We start from the raw sequence: 27,924 nt of genomic DNA, 5'->3' as shown, positions 1-27,924 counted from the left end.
CCTTATCCTGTGGACTGGATAAGAGTAGATTTTCAACCTGTATTTCAGAAATGTTAGTTTTGCACATTTTTTGCAAATTATTTCTGAATTTTTTTCTAACTGATGTTGCCATTGAATGTTGTATCAACATAAACGTGAAGTGTAAAATCTTGTGTTTGTGTATAAGCAAGGTCGTATTTTCAAATAAATTCCACAGTTTAGTGAACCTCAGGCTTTATTGGGTCTGTATACATAATAAATTTCTACAAGTAAAAAAAAAAGCCAAAAAAAGGTAAAATTATATCTGTGACACAGAAATCTGCGCCATATCATGAACACCATCCTTATCGATGATCCGGACAGTAAAGGAGGGAAGATTCAGAATAAACCGCTTCTGGATCTGAAAAGACAAAATAATTACAAGTGAATCAGAGCATTGCCAACTGATACATTTTAATCACATAGAGGTTCCATACAGAAATAACTTCTTCCAGCTATGACTATGAAAGATGGGGTACAATGGAGTAAAAGAGCACACTGTATACAATGAACATTTGTTAATCCCCATATTACCACAGTATGGAAGAGCCATGTTTTAAAATAGGGGTACCTACCCTTCATACTGTGTACTGAAGTTTCCCAGAAAATATTAAAAGCAGCATTACAATTATATGGGGAAAAATAAAGAAAGTAGTCAAATGAAAGTCTACACTCCCATTTAATCAATAAGTCAGAGGAATGCAGCATAGATGCAGGCCCAATGAGCCCATGCTGACTACAGCACTCACCCACCTAGTCCCAATTTCCTGTGCTCGCCCTGCATTACCTACCCAAGTGTTTTTTAAAATGATACCATTGCACTTGCCTCAACCACTTCCTCTGGCAGCTTATTCCATCCTTCATCATCCATTTCATATGAAAGTTGCCCCTCAGGTCCCTTTTAAACCTTTCCCCTCTATCTGACCTGGAGAAAAGACTGCTATTGTTCATGTCCCTCGTGAATTTGTACACCTCTAAGTTTACCCCTAATTCTCCTGCACCCCAAAGAACAAAGACATGGCAAAGCCTCCCTCTTCCTGTAACTCAGGCCCTCTAGTCCTGACAACATTCTCAAAACTCTCCTGCTTTTTTCCAGTTTTTTTCCTGCAATTGTTTCAGTTGAATCCTATAACAGGGCGACCAAAACTGTATACAGTACTCCAAGTGTGGCCTCACCACTGACTTATACAACTGCAACATTATGCCCTAAACTCTTATACTTAACGCTTTTGACGATGAAGGCCAATGTGCTAACCGACTCTTTTACCACTGAGAAACTACCTTCCACCACCAACCTGTTTCTTACCGTTAAGCCAACTTTGAATCTACCGAAGTAGCTCTCCTTGGATTCCACAGCACCTGACCTTCCAGACTAGTCTACCAGGTGGAATTTATCAAAGGCCAAATAGACATCTACTACCCCACCCTCGTATACCTTTTTAGTTACCGCTTCAGAAAACTAACAAGTTTGTCAAGTACAACTTTCCATGCACAAAGCCATGTTAATTCTTCTAAATCAGTCTCTGCTGCTAGATCCTGCCCCTTAGAATTTCTTCCAGGAATTTGCCCACTACTGTCTGGCCTGCAGTTTCCGGGCTTGTTCTTGCCAGCTTTTCTAAACAACAGAACAACATCAGCCACCTTCAGGGTGCCAGGATGCACACGCCTAAATGAGGAATGTGTTTAACCAGAGCAGCTCATATTTTCAAAACTCAGTAAAAGCCTGGAAGCATCCTTTAATGGAACCCTCTGTACTGAGCAAACCTAATGCTACCTGTTCAGAGAACACTACGTGGAGAAAATTATAAGAATCAAACTGCATTCTCCTCATTCTTTGATGTCAATGTGTGAAAATATAAACATATGCAGCTAGTTTCAGAAACCCCAGGGGTGAACAATGTCTTTATACAAGAACAAATTTTCTTATAGAATTCTATTCAGATTTGGATCTCACCTCTTTCAAGCATTTCTTCAAGAGCTCCACTGCCTCTTCGCGCGTGAGATCTGCGAACACATTGTTTCAATTTTGAAATCTTCTCAAAATAAAAACAAGCCCCCATCCCCCTCCCCTTACAAAATTAAATAAAGTCCAGACTAGAAAACAGAAGTTATCTGACTCACAGCTGAACACAGTCCATATGTAAAGCAGGCTTTTTAAACAGAATCAGGCCCACTCAAACTGCAAGATGGAACGAATCAATTAGTTTTTGGAAATCGAAACGCATCAGAACCCGCCTCCTTTTCCTGGTCCAAACCCGGGAAAAGGACAGGCACCTCTTAGATTCAATTTATTACAAACAGGGTAATGAGCTCCATCTGCAGATGCTGGCTGCTCTTAGCGCAATTCTTTCACCAGCCTCCTGCTGAGCATTAGATTCATCAACGCAAGTGACACGTGCTTTTTACTTCCAAGAGTAAAGACCTGTGCTTACTCTTCCAGAAGGATACATGATATAGATAATTCCACTTAACACATCGAGAACAATTTTATTCATTGGGTGTTTTAAAAGAAATTCAAGGCTGTTAAAACTCTTACAAGCTATAATTAAAGGTGAAACGATAGTATTAAAACCATAGCTAGTTAAAAGTCCAGAAATGAAACACATGAATCTAGAATTAATTTTAATTGTCAAAATTTTTAAAAAATTGTTAGTAAATACTATTGCAATTACATATGCACAAGTCCAAATAAAGCTTTTTTTCTTACATTTAAAATGCTTCAGAAAGATTGTCCAAATGTACTTTGGAATGTGCAAAATAAGATCAAATTCCAATTGTGAAAGGATTACAATGTGTTTTAATAGTGTAAAGAAGAAAAAACTTGGCATGAGGATACACTTTTTAAAATTTCTTCTTTGTCTTTTCCTCTCTTCTAAAGATTTTTTTCTGTACATTTTAAATGACAGAAATGCCTACACAGCCTTAGTCTTGGCGATAAATAAGAACTAAATTACCAAACGATCATTCACAAAAATCAACCATTTTATCATAAATAGGAAAACAACCTAATTTTAAAATTATCTGGTGTATGGAAGATTGACTTCAACCAGCTTTGCACAGCTGGCTTCACTAAATGTACATTGGCCGCTTCAGAAGAAACAATTCACTTCCTTCTGGAAACTGACCTTTGGACTGGAATAAAGTTAGCAACTATACCCTGCTCAGCTACTGAGTATTCAAATAGATTAAGTTAACAAAATACCAATAAACATTGAATTAGTTGCCTAACCATTTTGCTGAATTAAGGAGTCAGTGCTGACTAAATTAGCATAATTAAATGACCAAGACAGAACTGGAAAGTTATTGGTGACTGACAGTGGCAAAAAGCAAAGTCTGCGCGAGCAAACAATATATTCACAGATCATTACTGTGGTGTAACCGAGGCTTTTGTACAGAAAATATTTTAAATTCAGTGATGCCAAACAGTTTAAAAAAAGGGTCAGAACATAATGATTTGCATTTATGTAACACGATTACAATATTTTCTTTACCACAGATGCACCCACCTGGTTTGTAGTATCGGTCTAAGATACTGAGTGTCAGGAAAGCTCCGTATCCGTGAGCAGCAAAAGGGGCTTTTGCCAAAGTTGCCAGGTAATCCAAATAGTAAAGTGCAGGGCCTTCATGTTCATCACAACCAGCTAGAAGCATGTTCACATGGTAGGGTGTCTTTAAAACAAAATGGGAGGAGCGCGATCATCATTCAAAGCAAACCAACTTAGATCGTGATAAGCAGCACTAAGTACATTCCGACTGCATTGCTCACATCCTGATTAGCCACTGGAAAACAAGCAATTGTTTCAATTTTAGAATTAATATGGCTTCTTAACAAACAAAAAATACTCAGAAGCACAGCACAATGATAGAAATGATTATGGGAATTGGAGTTACTGCATAAATATAATCACTGTTGATCTGAATTAAAATATTTCAAGTATCACCGACTAAACATTTAACTCAGCAGCCGTGAGGCTTTGATCCAATCTTTTTTTCATTATCATTCCTTTATGCCAAAGATATTGAAGTACAGGTCATTATGATTTCCCTTAGATTCAATAACCAGAAAATATATTGCTGGTTTCATATTAATTATTAATGGGAATTAAAGCTCAAGATGTGGTTACAAAACACAAAATATTATATTATCAGTTTTTCTAGTGGCACCATGCCTCTCTACTGGGTTTAACCCACAGTGAAGCTTGAGAATTACATACATCTTCCATTTAAAACTGTTCACTGCTCTTTAAATTGTGCAACCAAAATTTGGTTAAGTGTAACTTGCGCTTTATGTCTGTTCTTCAATATTTAATGAAAACGGATAAACCTTCAATTTTAAGTCCACCTTTTTAAAAGCGAGTATTGCTTAAGTGGTCCAGTGTATTTTAGGTTTGTAAAATGACAAGTGATATAGCTATCATGTACACAGAAAACCTAACCAACCATATGCATTTCCAATCCACTGCCTTCATGCAGCTGCTATGAATTTGTCCAAAGTGTGTTTTTTTCCTGCCTTTAGCTGATAACAAATTACTGACAGTAGACAACAGAACAGTGAGACACGAGATAGGTCTAAGCAAATACAAGATTGCAAGTGGCCTAAAATTGTAAATAAGAAGAACCCATTTTCCTTCGCAGAAGAATTCAAACTGGTGATATAGATTTAAAACTAATGGCATGAGGATCAGAAGGAAGACTAGTAAAACTTTTGATCTGCCTTCAATGATGACAGAGACAGAATCTCAATATATTCAAGCCCTTCCTGAAAGGGTAATTGGTTCTGTGACTAGCAGGGTTGTGAAGCTGGTGATGGAAAGGAGCATTAGGTTGGATAGCAACACACGCACACAAAAAATGCAGGAGGAACTCAAGTCAGGCAGCATCCGTGGAAATGAATAAACAGTCGGCATTCTGGGCCAAGACATCAATTGTTTATTCATTTCCATACATGCTGCCTGATCTGCTGAGATCCTCCAGCATTTTCTGTTTGTTGCTTTGGACTTCTAGTATTAGTTCTTTCAACAAGCATAGACATGGGCTGAACATCATTTTCCTCTGTATCATAATTTTTAATAGTGAACGGTAAGTAAAGTGGAAGAAAACTTATGAGGTGAGTGATGCAAAAGAACAATGTGTATTTTGTGGAAAACTATGAGAGCACCTTAGTTAAAGTGGAATGAGAAGGGGTTTGCTGAATATCTCACCTATTGAAAATCTATATACGTAGGGTATACAAGAGTAACACACAAAATGCTGGAGGAGTTCAGCAGGTCAGGCAGCATCGTTAGAGAATAAGCAGTCAACATTTTGGGCCAAGACCCTTCATCAGGGATACATAGGATCCAGCAGGGTATAATTCATAGTTCCACAGTCTGTGCAAGTATCAATGCTTTAATATATCAGATGGGCAATTCAAACAACAACTGCAAATCTAAAACAAAAGGTCTCCCTCATGTATCCAGATGTACATCACAGTAATTTTAGTAAAATAGCTACAACATGCATCTTATGGGTAGCTTCAGAGATCGCAGAAATTCTGAAATGCTATGAAAAAATTCAAAGATCCTGTTTTCATTTATTTTCTATCATTCTAAAATAATGCTATGTTAATTTAAAAAAAAATAGCAAGTCCCTGATGCTGAACACTGAGAAGAATGAAGAATTTTATACTAAAGTCAAGCACCCAAAGAAGTGGAAATGGCAAAGGAAAATATACAGCAAGAGAAATTATGTGAATGATAGTTAACAAATTAACCGTGAAATTTGGACATCAATTATGACTCGAGCAAAGATAGAAAGGGTTGCTGTCATATCCAAATTACATCAGATGATCAATATACAATAATATAAACAGAGCTTTTATATAAAAAATGAAGTCATTCAAGGCATCAAAAAAGTTGTCTGATTAAAAAAATTATTGTGCGTTAATGAAGAAACTGTGTGAAATAACAGAGGCATAATAACTAAGCTAACAGTTAAAGAAATAAACAAGATAAGCAGCATACTCTTGATGGGTTTCTCTGCGACATCTGGTGAAACAAGCTAACAGTTCGGGCAGAGAGCAAGGAAGTACCCCACCGAGCAGTGGAGCAGGAGCGTTAATCTCATATTGGACCTCTTCCAACCCCCAGCAGCCATAATTAAATCTTTAGAAGCTTGCACCAACAGCCGGCACAGTTTGAGGAAGAATAAAATACTGATGAAGGAAGTTACACTGACTGACTTCTTTGACCAATCCCAGCAATCAATTCCAAAAGATAGCAGTTCATCCCAACTTAACTAGAATGGTGACGTAACCTCAAAATAAAACCAAGTTACATTAGATCTTTAGTCTCTGTCTTTGTTGAGAAGAATACAGTAAATTGTGGGTGGAAGGGAAAAAAAACAAAGCTGCTATTATACCTTCATATTTAGCTTAGAGCATTAAATGCTTTTGCATATCAGTTTAGCTTTGTTTTAAAAGGCTCAAGAACAAACACTACTAGATGATAATCAAAATCTCTTTCAAGTTTAGTTAGATTTACCCCATTCCTAATGGGGAAACTCGTGGGGCCTAGTGCCACCCACAGAAGCTACCAGCAGAGTTCAAGTGCCTTTTATTGAACTGAGAGTCATATACTATTTTTCTCCCACGTCTACACCATCAATTCAAATTGTTTTGGTTGAAGAAAAACAAAATGGGTCAACATCCGACACTTTTGGAAATGGTTAACATCATTCCACATACATGTGAAGAAGCCTATTCTTTGGTCTACATGACCAGGACAGGCCAGGTTGCCATTATGGAGAGGTACTGTATGTGCAGACAAAATAGTCAGGATGATTTGAACCCACTGGTGCAGGTTAACAAGCAGCAAGCAACAGATGTGCTTTAGTTGCAATGAGAATTATACAAGAATAAGAGAAGACTTGCATGTTGCCTTTATTGGCTGCATCTAATTACCTTTTATCATTCAAAATCACACTAATTCTTCCATCATTTCCTGTTTGAAAGATAGTAAAATAGCAAAGTTTCCTGCATTTGTTTGAGGGAGGGTCAGTAGAACAGGGTCTTGCATTAGAAAACTACAATTTCATAGCTCACAACTTATATTGACCCAGGTCTTCTGTTGGAATTGTTGGCATTTACCTCTGTTGCAGTGCCTATGTGATACTTACAATAATAGTATGTACAAGTCCCCAACATTCTAGCGCAGATTTTCCAACTGCCCTTAAACACTGCTTCCCATGACTCCAGCAGTGAAGGGTAAACAAACACAGATTTCCTATTCTTAAACTGGGTCAGTTTAGATCTGGCACACAAAAAGCAAGTTCATTCATTTGAATGGAGAAGAGCAGCCACAAAATAAGAGGGCAAGTATAAAGTTATTTTGCATCATTTAATACTGTATTTAATTGCCTTTTAGCATTTTAAGAGCATTAATCGTTTTTAAGTTTAAAGGAATACTTAATTTTTAGTAGTTTTTGAATGCGTGCAAACATCAGAGACATTTGCGAACATTCATCATCTTTGATAGTTAGTAAGCCTGTGGAGCTGTTTTAACTAGCCATCACAGCAATTTTGTGACAAGGTTTGCTTGTCATGACTGCAAATGCCTTACACTGTACAGGGGCTCACTGATGAGCACAACATCTTGGAAGTTCAAGGAAGTTAATGCCAGGGAATCCACTCTAGGTTAAGAGCAAGTTCAGTGGATTGGCATCTTGGTATAAATTACAGGCCATGGAAATGTTTCAATAAGACAGCCCTCCCTCAAATGATCAGCATCAAACTACAATGAAATTTCACAACACTGACGAATATGGAAATGACTTGCAGATATATCATATAGAAAAGGAAATTAGTCTTTGACCAGTTGAGCTAAGTGGGCTAATCATTGCAGCAGTGAGCTTTTTGCTGCCTCCAAATCTAATTCCAATGTTATCTTCCTTCCGAGTTGGTGTTCCGTACATTGTGATGAGGCCATAAGGAAAGAATCAGTATTTATAAACAGTAAACAAAACCTCTTATGATTTCTCTTTCTCTAATTATCTACAATAGTAACCAAATCACAATTTCTAACAAAATAAGGTAAAGGAAGAAAGATATTGTATCTCTCCCCACTATCCTTCGGTCTTATCGGCAAACTAGAGAAAAAGGCAAGGAAGATTCCAGATCGCACATACAAGTTACAAAAGCATGAGCACTTACGGGCATCCTTCATTACCAGACTCCAGGCTTTAAAAGGGAGAAGAAAAAGCCCCCAAGTCAGGGGTTCCCAAACCCCTTGGTTAATGGTGAGGCTCCATGGCATAAAAAAGGGTGGAAACCCCTAAGCCCGAAATTCAAACAATTTTTTGTGAATTGTTAGGGAACTGGTTATTCCCGGATTTCTTTTCCTACAAATTTGAATGAAGTGAAACTGAATGTTTGACATTACAGGTTACTGTTCCTGCAAGTGAAGTATCATTTCCCCCTGGAATTGTACTTAGCTGCATGCTACTCCTAAACAATTAAATGTAAAGCAGCACTGGCCTAGATTGTTCTAAAAGAACACCAGATGGGTCACAGAACTCAGCGTTTATTGCAGTAAACACGAAGCAGATTTCAAAATAGATCTGTTGAACTTGAATTATTCTGAGAGATTTAAAAACATTAATAACAAGAGAAAGTTTTCAATTATGCACATCGTTGCTACTATGAACACTTCAAGAAATCGTTTATTCATACTTTCAGACAGATCAGATGTTCTGAAATACCATGCATTGTATGCAGATATTTAAGTATGAGTATTTATAAAGTGCAGGAACAAAATTACTATTGTAGGATTTACACAGGGTTGAATCTAGAAAAACTCTGGTGGATAAATTGCAGCGAGAACTTGGGGTGCAGGAATGCAACTATACAGACTTGGATTCAATGTTTCAGCCAGTTGTGTGGAGAGCTGCCAGCTAAAGGCTTTACACAGGTCAGCACACGTCTGATTCCTGCACCTGAATGCTGCAGCACTAAAGTATGAAATGTGCTGGAGGTTAGATTCTGCCACATTCTACTTCCTGCCTTGCCGCTTGATACAGCACTGAATCCAAGGGCAGAACTCAAACTTGCTGTGCACCGACGCCAGATGTATTTTGCATCTGGATCCTTGGCTTTATGCCAGCCAAGGCTGGCATATGTTGTGCAAGTCCACTCACAAGAATGGGGTCACTGACTTGAATAGAAAAGGCACGTGGAAAAATCTTTCTTTTAATTATGTTTTATGTTTTTAATTAAGTGTCTCCAGTCATGTGTGTTTTAATTGAAGGTTATTTTAATTAACTCACTTCAATAACTGATTTTAAATATCTTCAGTTATCAGAGACAAATGAAAACACCCTTAAAGGTGAGTCAATTAGAGACCAGCATAATCCTGGGATAGGGACTCATGACCTGCCATAGGCTCGATGCTTATTCCTCAGCCTTTTTGGAACCATATTGGGACCAAGTCCTCCTGTTCAATGGACTCTGGGTGTATGTGAGCCAGGGATTGCAAATTTATGCCACACCACGCACAATTCAGCATATGTTATTAACGTATTCACTATCTTTACAGTAACTAATAAACAAGTGTAAAATGTATATACACACAGTATTAAACATTATTTAGTACAGTGACAGTTCCTCCCATTACTCATTCTTGCACCAGCTTTTAATTAAAAAGGTTACATTTAATGATTTCCTATGTGCAATTGATTACATGCATCTTGTAATCCTGACACATTATTACTCAATATGTAGCCAAAGAATTAATTTCAGTAATATTCTCCAAAAATGAAATGGCTTAAATAACATTTTAATGCATTTCAGAGTAATGGTAAGAGACCAACTTTGTTGCCACAAATGAAGAACTTAAAATATGTTAATTCAGATATAATGGAGTCTTTCAAAACAATGGAGATCCTTTCAGAAGCTTCAATGCTTCCTTCAATTTACAGCATATGGGTCATTCATACTATCTGAAATGAAAGTAATTCTGATTTATCTAATCATCAATATAAATTTGGCAGTGGGGTGCTACTTCCCTATGTAATTCTTCAATTACCAGAACTGCACTATGTTAGCTTCTGCTGAAGCTGTAAGTAGTCAAAGAGTCACTGAGTGCCAGAATTTAAAGCACAAGAATTCAATACAAACACCTAAAGGGCAGGCTCAAATTTAATATTAGTTGCTCCAAGGATAAAAATATACAAAAAGTATGTTGCAAGGACTCACAGAAATAATGTGTATTTCCAAGTGCTGAATATATTCTTATAAATTCACTTGCGACAAACATTATTGTTCATTTTGCTATTTAACATACTAGCTTGACAATTCAGGGGCTCCATGGCAGTGTAGCGGTTAGCGTAGCGTAATGCCTGAGGTGTCGGAGTTCAATTCTGGCATCCTCTGTAAAGTGTTTGCACCCCCCCCAACCATGAGATTTCACCAGGTGCTCTGGTTTCCTCCCACAGTCCAAAGACATACAGGGTGGGTTAACTGGCCCTTGTAAATTGTCCCGTGATTAGGTTGGGGTAAATCGGGGCTGTCGAGGGTGCTGGGGTAGAACACAAGGGCTAGAAGGGCATATTCTGCGCTGTATTTCTATATAAAATAAAATAAAAATTACAGAATCAAAAGTTATGTGGGTATGATGGCTCATTCAGCATTTAATACTTAATCTCCAACTTCTCTCTCAAAAATCCCCTGAAAATCTCAGAATACCCAGAAGCTTTTAGTAATATAGCTCCATACCAGTCATATTTATGAGCATTAAAAACTGAATATTTCAAATATAGAAACATGGTACAAATTACTTGTATAAACTTTTGTGAGACTTGATGATGCCAAATAACCTTGAAGTATTCAATCACCATAATGGTCCATATTCCTTGAGTGAATTCTGAAGACTGAATGGGTAGCACTTTAAGAGATGCCAATAAAAATACAATACTTTGAAACATTAAATCTTTCTGTGGAAGATTTTGTCTTAAAATTACAAAAAAACAAGTCACTTCAAAATAGATAATGAAATATCGGCGTTTAAGCGGTACAGTATATAAGGAAGAGCTAAAGACGATTGAAACACACATGATGAAATGTAGTGTGATACATAAACAAAGACTGGCAAATGTGTTAAGTCAGTGAGTAAGTGATTTATGCCACCTTTTCAAGATTGATTAAAGATGCAAAAACATTGGCAGAGGCAACCCTATAATGTGAACAATCCTGTGTAGAAGGTACCAAAATCATTTGGAAAGGAATTTGACAATTAAACTAAGCAGCATACAAGGCAGGACTGTTTCTTGGCCCTGACTGTACCTTTGATATTGCTGCTGATAGGGAAAGCTGAAAAAATATAGTTGGCAATTCATCTCTACCACATGCAACTGTTTTACAGCTGCACTTCTGATTATTCAGATGCGAAGACTATTCAATGTATGGAGCCATTCAGCGATAAGAATTTACTCAAATTTACTCAGTTTGAAAGTGATCACAGAAAAGAGGCATTAATGTGGCATTATCATTCCATCAAGTGAATGTGGAATACACTCCACAGGTGGAATATGACCTGAATTTTCTTTTAAAATCATTCTAACCTCTGAACGAACCCCTCAAATTTTAAGCATCCTTAGGGTTAAACAACAGGAGGGATAAAAATACCTCATTAATTCAAATGAACGTTTTCATTAAGTTTGCAGGACCTAAATAGACATGAATATTAAATATAATTGGTGCAAATCTTTTCTAAAAACCGGCATTATCAATGACAGCAATTCCACTTCTTCAGACATCATAGATTGGAGCCGTGAGGGTGCCAAGGGTCTGACTGGGGAAGAGATTACCACTGGAGCTCAGAAAGAATAAAGATCTAGCTTGTAACTGAAGACAAGTGCCGGGGATTCAGGAAACTTATTTCAAGGCTAGGATTTTGTAGATTTGTGGGATGGGAATTAGCTGAATTATCAAAATATGGGCGACATCTTACACAGATCTGAAATATAGAACACAGAACAGTACAGCACAGGAACAGGCCTTTCAGCTCACAAATATAGGATGTAACATTAAAATTTTATTGTCCAAAGAAAGTCTATGCTGGTCACTTCTGGGAAACTTGTTTTAATTTCTCCTATAATTCTACAAAAGAAACAGTGAACAGAGAATAAGGTCAACCTTGTCTGATTGTCGCAGAAATTATGTCACTTAACAATACATCATCTCAGGAAATGCTCAGTCAAATCTTCAGAGTGAGATATCCCAGAAACTATCGTTTTATGTTTCACTCTGGATGAAGACAGTTATCAAATCACATAATACTGAAAGGATTTCATGCAATTGAGTTGTAGCCAACAACTTCGCTTTATAAATGGGACAAACCGCTGTAATTAATTTTTAGAACAAGCTATTTTTTCTTTTTGTTATTTTAATTAAAAACACCTTCCAAAAGCCAAATTACATTGCATCAGAAATCAGTCGCCCGGCTTTAATTAGATTTTATCGCTGTTAGTTATATCCTGAAACAAAATGCTTACTTAATATTATAGTACTGTGCAAAAGGTATGTACACACACATTATAAATATATGTATACACATACATACACACACACACAAAAACACATGCAAAACACGTGCCAAAGACTGTTGCGCAGTATTGAATTTGTCAATGTGGAGCAGAGAACGAGTTTGTAAATCTGGCAGAAGCAAAGAATGTTGGGAATGGTGAGGGGGAGCACTGCAGGAGGGGTGTGAGACAGGTGGCTGAGAATGAGTACCAGGGCAGGGGGTGGTGGGAGTGCATACGCACCCAGCCCTGAGACACCAGGCAAAGTCATTTGATTCCAAACAATTGGTTTATTGATTACAGAATATCTACCTGGTGCTTTCCACTCCTTCCCCTGTTCCCCAACCGTGATTCCCCCTTTCCTTGCTGCCTTTCGACTCTCAGTCCACAACAGAGACCCAATCAAAATCAGGGTCATCATCACTCAAATATGTCATGAAATTTGTGCTTTTTTTTGCAGCAGTACAATTACTACAGTACTGTGCAAAAGTTTAATGGTCTTTTTGCAGTAATGGTCTGTGGCTCAGTATCAGGAAAACAGATTTTTCATCTGATTTTTTTTTGGCATTAAATGTTACTTTCTCCAGAATGCAAACAATAATGATAATGACATGATGTTGTTAATTGTTTCTACTCTCTCCACAGATGCTGCCTGACATATTGAATATAACCTGCAGATTGTCTTAATTTCAGATTCCCAAATCCTCTAGATCTTTTGGTTTTAATAATTATGTGGAACACTGACTTCCCAAGTGCTATCATTAAATATGTTTAACTATCCTAAGCAGTAGGCAGGATCTGTCCATGTTCTGGTCTCCAAAAACAATTTTGCCAATTACTATGACATGATTTATCCACAGTTTCAAAAACACATTAGTGCAGCAGATGGCTGAGATTAGAATTTTAACAGGACCTGTATCTGTTTAAGTGCTCTGCCACCAACTCAGCCATTCACAGTCTGCAATTTGGCAATTTCTCAATAGCAGTCTCATGTTCAAATAATCATTGACAAACACTAGATTTTTTTTTTAAATGATTTGGCCAAAAGCTTTCTGGTCAGCTGCTGGTTACCTCAATGTTTTGTTCAGTTTAAGAATTACGTGGAGGATTTGCTATTTATTTATATCTGCATTTGCATAGTTTGTTTACAGTTTCCAGTCACTGTTCTATAGATTTATTAAGTACGCCCGCAGAAAAAGAATCTCAGAGTTGTATGTGGTGATATGTACATACCCTGATAATAAATTTTACAAGAGTTTTAACTCATGTTGATTAAAGGAGCCAATCATTTAGCAGGACATTTAAAAAGAAAAAATTGCTAATTTCTAGATATAATAACCACGTTCCAATTAAATAATAGCAGCTGGCCAGTGGTGTAGTGATGCTAGCATCGGACTTCCAGGCAAGTGGTCCCGGGTTCAAATCTGGCCAGCTCTTTGCATGTTTTTCATCTGTGCCGGGGTGAGCATTGAGCTAGTAACTCGACCTCGTAAAAACAGACAAATGCTAAGGAAGCAGCAAAAAATGCTGCCCCATACGCCACAAAGCATGGAGAGGAACGACAGCAATAAAAATACTAAACTCAGTTGTATGCTATTGTGGAAGTTTGGAATGTAGCTGGTGACAGAATGTCTGGAAGAGAGCTAGTTGACTGGATTATCAACAACTCAAATGGTACCAAAGTAAAAACCATTTCCTGAGGAGACTGAGGTCCTTTAACATCTGCCGGACAATGCTGAGGATGTTCTACGAGTCTGTGGTGGCCAGTGCTATCATGTTTGCTGTTGTGTGCTGGGGCAGCAGGCTGAGGGTAGCAGACACCAACAGAATCAACAAACTCATCTGTAAGGCCAGTGATGTTGTGGGGATGGAACTGGACTCTCTCACGGTGGTGTCTGAAGAGAGGATGCTGTCTAAGTTGCATGCCATCTTGGTCAATGTTTCCCATCCACTACATAATGTATTGGGTGGGCACAGGAGTACATTCAGCCAGAGACTCATTCCACCAAGATGCAGCACAGAGCATCACAGGAAGTCATTCCTGCCTGTGGCCATCAAACTTTACAACTCCTTCCTTGGAGGGTCAGACTCCCTGAGCCAATAGGCTGGTCTTGGACTTATTTCATAATTTACTGGCATAATTTACATATTACTATTTAACTATTTATGGTTCTATTACTGTTTATTATTTATGGTGCAACTGTAACGAAAACCAATTTCCCCCGGGATCAATAAAGTATGGCTATGACTTAAATCTGATTTTATGGAAAATTCATTTATTACTTAAAGAGTCTCAACAGTCCTGATGAGGGGTCTCGGCCGAAAATGTCGACTGTTTACTCTTTTCCAAAGATGTTGCCTGGCCTGCTGAGTTCTTCCAGCATTTTGTGTGGTTATTATTTATGAATATGCTTGACCGTACTACATTTCTTGGTGATTTATCTTCTGCATAGCAATAAGCATTAATTGAATGCTGCCTAAATAAAAAGAAAACTTTCCTCAAATTTCCTGAAAGGAAATATCACATATTCAGGCTAGGTTCTGCACTGAGGCTTTGAGCATGTTCTAATGTTACCATTAATCAATATAACAAAACTAACACTGGCATGATCTAAACCATAGGTCTATTAGCTGGAAGACTGACACACGTCTGAACTGAGAAACCTAATTTGAACGAGCTGAGACTTGTTTAATGTGATGTTACTATTATACCATTCAGGATTCAATCTGTGTTCAACCACGCAAGACTGCCATTCTACCAATGGTGAAATACCTGGATTACGTTAATCTATTTTTAATAAGAAATGGAATATCGGAATCATATTTGCCCACTGATTTCGCCCACCTCATTTGGACAGCAATCTGTAAATAGGTTTCACACAAAATACCTGTTCACCAATGATCCAAGCTGACATGTTCTGACATTAACTTATTCCAAAACTAGGACAAAAATATTAAATCTTATATTATAATCTCCAATCACATTTGAGACTCCTGAGGTTAACACCCTGTCAAACACACTAAGCATCATGAATTTTATCACTTGTGGGGGCGGAGTCAGATTAATAATTGCAGCTGGTTGTGCTGTCTAGGATCCAGAACAGGCAGCAACTACAGCTCTGGGACATCAATGCTATTCCATCTTTTAGCTCACTCGAAACACATTCTTCCATTGAGATCACAATTCCAATCCACCAGGGAAAATTAAACAGCTGGCTCACTAAAAAACGTTAGGTGTCAAGGGAGGGCAAGGTTCAGTGCCAATACAACATCATCAATTATGGATAATTTAATTGGGATGTTTTGCCCACCCTTCTGTGCAGAGTGCAATGGGGGGCTGATGAGGCTCGCTGATTAGATGTCTGTCACTGATCATGTGATTAGCAACATATGGCACAGGTAAATGCTGTGAATGGTTTGAGCTCCCTTGCTGGAGCATGGTAATTGTGACTTGTTACAAGTGATTAAAATAAATTCTATAATAAGGTAATTAACAAGATTTTGGTTAGTGGAGGTCGTGAGGTGCAGCTGAAGTCCCCAGTGTTTGATCCCCGCAGCCTGCCCATGCCTGGACTTGCCCAACAGCCTGCCTACTCCAGATGGACTGCACAACGGGGAGACCACTGGCACGGACAGATGTGTTTTCCTTGAAGGGTTGGGAGTGAAGTGGGATGGGCTTGGGGGTGGGGGTGGGGGTGGGGGGGGGGCCTGGAGAGTAAAGAGGAACTTGTCTTTTGCTAAAATACTTACCCAGACAGATGCATTAAAGCCAGAGCTGAACTCCATAGTAAGATAATAGTTTCAGACAGAATATTCCAAAAGGGTTAATAAACATTTTGAATTTACAAAGTCTAATTTAAGCACGATGCAGAGGAGCTCTTTTTTTTTACCTTTTGTTTTCATTAGCCCAACCCACAGCTGAAACCTGTACAGTAGCTTTTACATACGACCTAATTAACCCACTTGAATCCACTAGGAACTGAAAACACCAATGAAAACCCACATTGAAGAACCTGGAAATATTGGTATGACACTGCACAATGGATAGATTTCTGTATCTTACGCAACTGTACCACTGACCACAGTCTATTTTGCGTCTCCGGAGGACAGAATCCCCTGGGATGAAAAGACAAGACCACATCGGCAAGATACACATTTTCAAATAATGAAGCCAAGACTAATCTGTATTACCTTGGCCACAAAAGGACAATTTAGGGAGTAATGAATGATAACAGAATGCAGTAAATGCTCACAACCACAAATATATCAACAATAGCTAAATAGCTACAGATATACACATTTTTGAAGTTTTACTGACAAACTAGCTATGGAAAACTAACTGTGCTAACAACAATGTGGATTCCCTGTTTCATGAGGGCCTGTAAAATGGAACGTCGGTATTAATATCTTCAAGTTTAAAAAAAATACTCCAAGTTGATAAAATAAATGTGCAAATATGATACTATAGACTTATTAATATTATTTTTTAGTCAAACTGCAGGACAATATATGCTTGAGAAGGACATTTTATAAATCTGCCCTCACTGATTTTTCCTCAGAAAAGATGTACCATGCTAATAACAATAATAATACATAGAGATGCTCTGGGGAAACAAACACTAATGATATTTGAACTGAACTTGTATTTGGTACTGTAAATTTGAGCTATCCCAGTTATTTATGATAATATGGATAAATAACCTTACTCTAGTGAATTCCCATAGGTTCACATTTTATAACAAAATGGAAGTTACTCAAAGGGGCTAATTAACTATAGGACAGAAACAGGTTAAAAAAAACTTAATATTGAATCTAATCCAAATTAGTTATGTGCATTACCTACTCAATTTAACGAGATGGCATGGTAGCTTAGTGGTTAGCACAAAGCTTTACAGTAAAGTGTTGACCAAGTTTTAGGGTAGAAAACCCATAAGATAAGAACTTTCTGGACTAAAATCTCATTAGCAAGAGAAAATGGAGGGGAGCAGCATTTGCTTTGTGCCAGCCTGGCCTAATTGGTATATTCCTATTATATGCCAGAGATGTCAGGGGTAAGTTTTTAACGCAGAGAGTGGTGAGTGCGTGGAATGGGCTGCCAGCAACAGTGGTAGAGGCAGAAGTGATAGTGTCTTTTAAGAGACTCCTGGACAGGTACACGGAGTTCAGAAAAATAGAGGGCTATGGGTAACCCTAGGTAATTTCTGAGGTAAGGTCATGTTCAGCACAGATTTGAGGGCCGAAGGGTCTGTATTGTGCTGTAGGTTTTCTATGTTTCTACAGGAGACTGGGGTTCAATTCGCTCCACTGCCTGTTAAGGAGTTTGTACATTCTCCCCGTGACTGTGTGGGTTTCCTCCCACAGACCAAAGACGTACCAGTTGGTAGGTTAATTGGTCATTGTAAATTGTCCTGTGATTAGGCTCGGATTAAATTGGGGTATTGCTGGGTGGCGTGGCTCGAAGGGCCAGAAGGGCCCATTCTGCACTGCAGCTCAAGAAATAAAAAAAAACAGGATCTCAAGAAAAGATTATTACTCAAGGGGAAAATGATCAGGTTTAAAAGCCCAATTATGTACTGTAACATTATACAAAACCAAATCTTTGAAATTATGCACTGAACTCCTTCCTAAAAAGGAAGAATTTAGATTTTTACTATAGCTTTTAGTAGCGATGTTCAGCTTACTTACCCGGCTGCGGAGGTACTCTGCTAAGTTCTTACGAGTAAAGTTAGCAGCTGCCGTAGGAGACAGTTCATAACCTAAGATGACACAAGGATGAAAGGTCACCAAATTTTATCTATAAATTGATATTTAATTCTGAAGAAAACTGCACCTTTTCCTTTCTCATATTAATACTGCACTCATTGCTAAATTTTCAAAAATAGCTAGTGAAATAGTTGATGCATTGGTTTTAACCTCCAAAATTCCCTGGACAAGTGAAAGGTCCTGTTAGATTAATAAATAATAATGTAATTCCTTTATTCAAAAAGTCCAAAGGATTAACATCTGTCATTGAGAAACAGTCAGAAGCCATTGTTAGATTATCTAACAAGTTACTTTAGAAAATTAAGGTAATTCGACAAGACGATATATTTTACTAATTGGGAAATGATGTTTAACCAACTTACACAAGTTCTTTGAAGTAACGTGTTGTGGATAAGGGATAAAAAAGGATGAAATATACTTGAGATTTCCAAAGGTATTTGATAAGGTGCTGTATCAAAGTCTACTGTAGAAAATGATAGCTCAACATGTAGAAGGATATATATTGGTATGGATGGAAGACAGGATAGAGAATAGAGATAAATAGTCTTTTCCTAGTTTGGAAGACGTAGCAAAATGGCATAGGACAGGGGTCAGTATTGGGAACTCTTTTTTTTTGTTTACAATTGATTTAAATAATTTAGATGAAGGCGACATAAAAGTTTGGGTGTAAATTTGCTGATATCACCTTGGTAGTAAAGCTGGTTGTAAAGAGGATGTAAGAAAGCTGCAAAACTATATAAATAGATTAAGTAAATAGCTGAAGATCTGGCAAATGCAGCACAAGTTTGAAAACTATGAATATGTCAATTCTTAAAATAGAAGTGGATGCATTTTTGGTAAGCAGGTGAAAAATAACCAGGGAGGCAGGCACGAGGAGTTGAGATTACAATTGGTCATCTTATTGAAAGCTTGTGGGGTCAAGTCCTGCTCTTAATTTGTATGTTCTGTATGGTGGTATATCACAGACAACATTCCTACAGTGAAAGAAATGTTACACAATGTTATTCATCTATACAATATATAATGACTGAAATGGTGAAGAAAGAATTGTGTCCGCTTAACCAAACACTGAAGAAAGTTGTGGTTGACATCCAACTATAGCAGTTGTCCATAATTTAGGTTGACAGCATGGAAAGACTTCAATGCCATACTTCTTTTTATGCTTACTGGCAAATCTTTACTATTTAAAGTGGGAGAGAATATGGTAGTTTGGATTGGCTGCTTGTTTATAGGGACTGGAAGTTAAGTCGCAAGAATTTCGTCATCAGTGCACAATTGAGTGTCATACTTGTGTTTATACTGGTCCGACTCATTGTTCTGATTGGTTGCCTGTCAAGCCAGACCACTATAAATGCGAGCACTAGGCAGAAACAACACTCAAATGCACACTGATGATGTCACCTCAACTGGTGATGAAACATTTACGACCTAAGCTCCAGGCTTGGCAAACAACCCTACAAGCAAATCTCTACTATTTCTCTACCAGATCTCTAAAATCAAACTTTTTTGATTGTGCCTCATCAGATATTTGCAAAAATAAATTCAAAATGGACATTTTAGAATTTATCCTGTCCTGTTCCTTTTGATGAAATGTACTTTTCCCCGATCCACAAACTGTTTTCCTCCCACACCCACAGAATTGCTGTTTTAGAGCTTCCACAGAACACCAAACTTAGCTGACTGCTGCTTTTCATGTAAGATGAACCCCAAGATGTGGACAAGATATTAAATTTGCATTCCACGTCATTTCAAGTGGAAGTAAAGAGTCCTGTGGAACTATTCATAGAAACGTAGTATCCTAGTCAACAGGCCTTTTCACAAAACTACCAAAAGCAAAGGAGCATTGCTCAGACCTGGAACTAATCCCACGGGATGTGTGGAAGTTATTTGGCCAAGTTTCAGTAAGTAATAAGCAGAATTCATATGAACTTTATCCACTTCATCAGCATACAATATTCTTTCCCACAACTGGAGATGACTGTTTCTACTGTTAGATATCAAGGTACTTTGCGAGTGCTCCAGAAGTACTTAGCTTTCATGAAAAAAAAACTACCCTAAAGCTACAGTGTGGGGAGAAGGCAAAATTAGTGGAAAGGCAATGAAAGCTTCACAACAGTATTGCTGAGGAAAAAGTATACTAATTTTAATTCTACATATATTTGGCAAGGCAAAGTTGATAAAGCTGATATTAAAATGAAGATGTGCAAGCATAAATATGAAAATATCTTATTTTTTTCAGGAAACAAAATACATAGGAAATTATAGAGATTGACCTGCCCAATGCGATAAGGTAAATGTATAGCCACCACTTTAATCAAAGTGGTCAAAGACAAATATCCTGAGCTACACATTTATAACAAATGAGGAAGCAGTAGTCAGGAATACAGATTGAGGTGCCATCAAAGCTGCTGGTCCTTTGGAAAGGTACTCCACTGAAGTAACAAGCCACTCTTCCAACAAATAAGTGAGCACTGGGATGACTTTGTGTAAAGAAATGCTGTCAGCAAAATATCAATAGCTGCTATAAGTGTAAATTCCCTGATCTAAAGCCCTGAAAAGCTTACAATCTCTTACAGAAATGAAAGCTGTCATTCAAGAAAGTAAATGCGCAAATATGATGGAGTGCCAATGACAAAATAGAATTTAAATCAAGGCTAGGCTACCTTGCTATTGATAATGAAAGTCAACAGAGCAACTTGTCATTTCATTGATACCAACCATGACGGTGGTAGTCCATATAGTCCAGAAAAATTAGAAATGGTATTAAAAAAAATTGGAAAAAGCAGCTGACAGCCCAAAGCCACAAAGAGAATGCAAATTTCTCAGTATTTCTTAAAATTTGAAAAGATGCAAAGTAATAGCTTGTCTGCAGTTAGTCAAGTTTATTGTCATTTAACTATACATGTACATCATGTAAAAACGAGACAACATTTCTCCAAACCACGGTGTAAAGAACCGTATTACACGATAACTTATGAAGGCAAGGATAAAAATCTACAGATGAATCACACATAAATAACATACTAAAGTGCATTAATATTAAATACTGTAAGGTATAGAACTGATTAACCAGTGAAACTTCGAAAATGATGCAGCAGGGAGTTCAGAAGCCTAATGGCCTGGGGGAAGAAACTGTTTCTCATCTTGACCGTTCCTGTTTTTTCACTCCGTAGTCTCCTGCCTGATGGTAGAAAGTCAAAGAGGATGGTGGAAGGATCCTTAATAATACTAAGGGCCCTGCTTTATACCTGACCAGTTAAGATAAAGAACTTGCAGTGAACAGAAGATAGAAGAACCAGTTCTCATGTGCAAATGCAATTGCCACGACCTAGTCTAAAACTTGATGCTTATGCTAAGTTTAGTGGAAACTCTATGTATTTAAAAAAGCAATTTGGAAAAGTTCACCTATGCAGCAACGTAACAAATGAAGCTCTTAACCAAACAGACTAATTTATAATTGTATTCTTTAGTTAAAGTATTTCAAATTTCTTTACAACAATCAACTATAATCAAGCCAAGAAAGTATATGAACTTTTGATAGGTTACTGAACATTTCATTTACTGAATCAAACTTCTTGGCTGGCTAGGTGTGCCCCAATTTCAATCCCAGCACATGGAAGCAATTTCAAAGTGAATATAGAGCTAAACAGAAACTGAATCTCTTAACTGTTATTGTGTTGTAACAAATAATTGAATGAGGGTGTTATTACACCAAAGCTAATCCCACCACTGACCACATCTGCAGAGTGCTGTCGCAGGACAGCAGCATCCATCATCAGGGACCCCCAGCACCCAGGTCATGCTCTCATCAGGAAGAAGGTACAGGAGCCTCAGCACCAGGTTCAGGAACAGCTAACACCCCTCCACCATCGGGCTCCTGAACCAGAGGAACAACTTCAAGTAACCTCACATGCCCCATCGCTGAACTGTTCCCACAACCTAAGGACTCACTAGTCCATGCCCTGCTATTTATTATTTCTTTCGCATTTGCAGTTTGTTGTCTTTTGCTCATTGGTTGCAGTCTTGCATTGATTCTATTATGATTCTTGGATTTACTGAGTATGCCCGCAAGAAAACGAACCTCAGGTTTGTATATGGTAACATATACGTACTTTGATAATAAATTTACTTTGAATGTTAGATTTTAATGCCACAATTAGAACAAGATGAAGAGTATCTCCAATTATTCATTATGAAAAAAAAATTGCATACTATTAAAGCAAAGTTAAGGCATAAAACATTTAAAAAATGCACTCATGCTGCAAGTCAATTACAGGTGACCCCACATTAACAGATTAGGATTGCATGTGGATGCACCAGCGAACAACAGTCATGACCTGCAGATGGTTCATGAAACTACTACTTTTACTTCTTTCAAATAGGGTTCTGCTACTAAGCTGCATGTGATTCAAACCTGTGAGTTACATTTTGATGGTGTGTTCTTTGTGCTGATTGAAAGATCTGTGCTTCACTGTCTCTGAGGGAGATCAGTGAGGTTGGAAGCAGAAAGTGCGGCCTGGAAGTCTGGACGTGGGGTGCGAGCCCATGATCGACTCCAATGCTTCTCTCCAATTGAGGCAGCGAGCAAAATTGAAGCTGACTAAGATGAGAGCAGAGGACAGGCGTGTGTTTAGCACCGTCTGCCCATTTTTCCTTTTTCCTCTCCCTCCCGCTCGCTGCTGCCAGAGGGAAAGTGCAGGAGTCTTGTGTTCCACGTTGCAAGGATTGATCGGCGATCCCTGTGGCTGTGGACTCTTTCTGGGAGAGTTTGAGGTTCATGTTGCATGTGTTTCTGGTTACTCTTTACTGCTTATTTTTTTGAGTGGTTTGATCGGGACAATCAATACGGACTCAGTGAAGATGAGCTCTGTGGTCTGCAGTCGGCCAGCGGTGCAGAGCTGAACGGAATACTCCTGGTTCGATGTTTCATATCCTATGAGCTGTTTGCTCACTTTTTGCCGTTTGCGCAATTTGTTCTTTTTTTGCGCGTTGGGTGTTTGCTGCTTTCTTTGAACAGGTTCCATGGCGTTTCTCTGTTTTGTGGCTGCCTGCAGGAGAACGAATCTCAGAGTTGTATCTGTATACATACCTAGATATTAATGTACTGGGATTGATTTTCTGTAATACAAAGCCATATCATCTGCACGTGTCAAGAAATTAGTCCGAAAAAATTGCGTTATTTGCTTATCTTTATTTCTCCCACAAACTCGAGTAAACTTTACTCTATCTTGGGTGGTAATGTACGAATTCTGTATGAGTAAATTTCTGTTACCCGAACAGCTGTAAAACATGGCAACATGGCTCAACAATATAATATTGGCCTTGGCTTTCATGATATTAATGTACAAAATGTTTAAATATCAGCAGCTGTCAATACATTATTTATTGAGATGCAGCATGTAATAGGCCCTTCGAGCCACACCACCCAGCAATTCCCCAATTTAACCCTAGCCTAATCACAGGACAATTTACAAAGACCAATGCATGTCTTTGGACTGTGGGAGGAAACCAGAGCACCCGGAGAAAAACCATGCGGTCACAGGGAGAACGCACAAACTCCTTACAGGCAGTGGAGGGAATTGAACTGGGAGTCATTGGTGCTGTAAAGCGTTGTGCTAACCACTATGCTACCGTGACCCCCCCCCCCACATTATTTACACAAGATGATTCAATCTGACAATTCTGAGATAGTTGTCAGCAAATGCAACTTCAGCAAACAAAGATTTGCAATGAGACACAAAATTTAAATATGTAGCTTAGGAAGTTATTATTGTCACCTAAGAATATGAACTCCTGAGAAAAGGGCACCAGTTGATGTAACTGAGCTACCAAACCAGATGCAAAAGAAGTTTTAGTACTTTTAGAAGTGCAACATAAAGTATTTAACAAAAAAGATAACAGCCAGTAAATTCAATCAAACAATACTGCAACACAACATTGCCTGGGACATTTAAGCTATTGATCAGTCTGTTCATTTACATGGTAAATGGTAGGGCATTAAAGAATGCTTTAGAACAGGGGGATCTAGGAATAATGGTGCATAGTTCCCTGAAGATGGAATCTCATGTGGATATGGTGGTGAAGAAAGCTTTTGGTTTGCTGGCCTTTATTAATCAGAGCATTGAGTATAGGAGTTGGGATGTAATGTTGAATTTGTATAAGGCATTGGTAAGGCCAAATCTGGAGTATTGTGTACAGTTCTGGTCACCGAATTATAGGAAAGATGTCAATAAAATTGAGAGAGTACAGCGGAGGTTTACTAAAATGTTGCCTGGGTTTCATCTCCTAAGTTACAGAGAAAGGTTGAACAATTTAGGTCTTTATTCTTTGGAGCGTAGAAGATTGAGGGGAAACTTGATAGAGGTGTTTAAAATTATGAGGGGGATTGATAGAATTGACATGGTTAGACTTTTTCCATTGAGAGTGGGGAAGATTCAAACAAGAGGACATGGGTTGAGAATTAGAGGACAAAAGTTTAGGGGTAACATGAGGGGGAACTTCTTTACTCAGAGAGTGGAAGCTGTGTGGAATGAGCTTCCAGCAGAAGTGGTTGAGGTAGGTTCTATGTTGTCATTTAAAGTTAAATTGGATAGATATATGGACAGGAAAGGAATGGAGGGTTATGGGCTGAGTGCAAGTCAGTGGGACTAGGATAGGGTAAGAGTTCGGCATGGACTAGAAGGGCCGAGATGGCCTGTTTCCGTGCTGTAATTGTTATATGGTTCTCTTGTAAAGTTTGCCCTAGAGTCATGTTGGGTGGTGGGGAGGAGATACATCTCTGCCAAAAATGCAAAGCGCTCCTTCCCTCCCTTGGGCAAGGTGTAGGGCCTGCTTAATGCCCCCCCACCTCGAATCAGGGTGACATGAAGCCACAGGAGCAGTGGTGGATGGTCATATGAGCAGCTGGTGCAAGTCCTGGTTATGTGACCACTAACGCCAGGCAATCTCTGAAGCATATTGATAATGGCTGTGGTCACCCGTCTTATAAAGATACGCTCAGAAGGAGGCAATGGCAAACCACTTCTGCAGAAAAATTATGGTCTGGAAAGACTATAATCGCATACATCATATGACATGGCATCCGACGAACAAAGGACCATGGCCCCACGATAGCCTTAAAGCTCCGATTCAAGGGTTGCCCAAGACTAAGTGGAACACAGGAGAATACTAACAAAAGGTGCCTCATTTCAGTCACTTTCTCAAAGCAAGTACATAACTGCTATCAATTCTAAAAACTAAGCAGCATTTTAAATTAGGTCCTGAGCATAAAAGATGAAATGAGAAACAATTACCCACCATTTCGCATTTTGTAAAGCTGTACATTTTTCTGAATGTATTCTGCAAATTGGACAGTGTCTCCAGCTTCTCCAACACACAACAATAAGATCTTCTCACTCAGTTTAAACATTTTATCATAATCTAAATGAAATAACAAAAATCACAAGGCATTAATAAACATTAGAATCACCTAGCTAAGTGAAATAAAATCTACAAATGCTAATGAACAGAAGAGCTGAACATTTCACTCAAAAATAATACAATAGCCATCGAGAGGACAATGTGACTTCATAAACTAAAAATTTGCAAGACTAGTGAAGCAGGTAGCTTTATGCCATTTGACATACACACTTCAAAAACTCAAATAGCTCCAATCTTTGTTCAAAATCAGCAGACATTTCAAACTCATAAGACGGAATAAAATCCAGCTTTGAAAAGATTGCCCAAACTTGAGAAAGTGCTATCACTGTACTTTTAAGATGTATTTATTAATGAAATTGGATAGAAGAATTGAAACATCCAACAATTAATGCCTTATTTCTTTTACACTGAATGTAAGAATTCAGTAAGTGAGATACTTGAATTTTAACAGAGGCAAAAACAAAATTACAAAGTTAAACAATTATTAATTCTCTCTTTCATGCTGGAATGGAAGCCTTTAAAGCCTTTGTTGTATAGCTTCAATAAAGTGTTAATCTCCCTTTTGTCTCTTTGAAACTGGCAGTTCAACCTTCCCAGCCATTCTTTCACTTTCATTTTGCTTAGTAGCACAGAAGCAAGACCTCAAGAACACACTAAAAGGCATGTGGAAGGTGATGGCTGGGCACAAATATTGTGGATCAGTAGAATTAATTAGGCCCTGTCAGCCTTCTGTGTATCATATTAATTACAGAGAACTCTATGCATCAAATTTGTACTTACATTGGAACCTCAGATGGCACCCTAAAATGCAACTTAAAAAACACTAGTTATCAAACTTCCAAAGGCAATACTTTCAGTGCTCTTATAGCTTATTAGAGAAATATTTTAGATGTCCACAACAGTATTTCCAAAAAGCCCGTTATCTTTAAAATGCTCTGCTGTATTTGGAGAATGATGTATTAAGTACAATTATTTTAGCATTTATGAACAATTTTTGACAGCATCAGCGGGGGCTAATTTCGTATAACTTAAATCAGATGTATTTTACAAAACAGACTTTCTGTATAGAGTAATATAAAAATCTGACAGATTAATGGCACCGTGACAACAAAACACTGCCAATAGCAAGCAGGGTGCTAATGTAACTTGTGTCAATATTCTCAGTTACTGAATTTACTTTGTTTTCTTTTTTTAACGAATGGAAACACTAAATATATTACATCAGATGAATCAAAATCAAGTCATCTGTACAAACTTAAAAATCTTTTGGAAAAGTCTATGGGAATCTAACCTCACTGGAATCAATTTCACCAGTAATTAATTTATCTACTGTATCAACCAAATGAAGAGATTTACCCATTAAGGTGCTGGGAACAGATTTCCATAATTACCTGAGTTAGAAAAATAAAACGCTTTTCACATTACTTACAGACTTATACAGTTGGCCAGTTTCTCTGCTGTACCTTTTGGCCCACAGCTTCCATTCTGACGTTTTAATCCTATTTATCCTCAATAAGATAGTATTCTTCTATTTGAGTGACTGTATGATGCCCTTTGAGTGCAGCAAATGCGTCTGATCCCACTACCTTCCCAACAGGCCAGTCCAGATGTCAACAACAGAAATTCTGCAGATGCTGGAAATTCAAGCAACACACATCAAAGTTACTGGTGAACGCTCCTGACGAAGGGTCTCGGCCTGAAATGTCGACTGCACCTCTTTCCAGAGATGCTGCCTGGCCTGCTGAGTTCACCAGCAACTTTGATGTGTGTTACTTGAGTCCAGATGTCAACACCGGTTTATAACGGCTTTCGGTTGCGAAGCACGCAAGAAAAAGACCAGGGAATATTGATGCATTACTTGGACTAGTGTTATCACTGAGCCGCGGATAGTAGATCAGGCTAAGGCCCAGGTACGGCACCGGTGCCGACTACCCCTTCCCGACCGTCGCCTTACCGTGCTTCATGGCGATGATGCTGCTGGCAGCCACGGTATCAGACGCCACCAGGACGAAGTCCATGCCCTGAATACCGATCAGGTACTCCATCGCGGGGCCCGCTCACACTGAGAGTCCGTGGATGATTAAGCGCCGAACCGAAGACCGCCGGCCCTGTGTGAGACAGCAATTCGCGCACTCACTGCCGGCGCACGTTGACGACGTCACGCGCAGA

General features: G+C 38.4%; 1 protein-coding gene across 1 annotated transcript; it reads right to left on the bottom strand.

Moving 5' to 3' along the window:
• Positions 1-196: 196 nt before the first annotated feature.
• On the bottom strand, positions 197-27,913 carry psmb2 (proteasome 20S subunit beta 2). The gene is made up of 6 exons (XM_072247157.1): positions 27,710-27,913; positions 25,633-25,755; positions 18,259-18,329; positions 3,525-3,687; positions 1,973-2,022; positions 197-379 (listed from the first exon to the last, which is right to left on the bottom strand). The coding sequence occupies exons 1-6, from the start codon at positions 27,798-27,800 to the stop codon at positions 278-280; spliced, it is 600 nt and encodes a 199-aa protein (XP_072103258.1). The 5' UTR covers positions 27,801-27,913; the 3' UTR covers positions 197-277.
• Between the last annotated feature and the right edge of the window lie 11 nt (positions 27,914-27,924).

Source organism: Mobula birostris, chromosome 30 (assembly GCF_030028105.1).
Source record: "Mobula birostris isolate sMobBir1 chromosome 30, sMobBir1.hap1, whole genome shotgun sequence".
Lineage (NCBI taxonomy): Eukaryota > Metazoa > Chordata > Chondrichthyes > Myliobatiformes > Myliobatidae > Mobula > Mobula birostris.
Note: the sequence above shows the minus strand (reverse complement) of the source record. Positions and strands in the feature narration are given on the sequence as shown.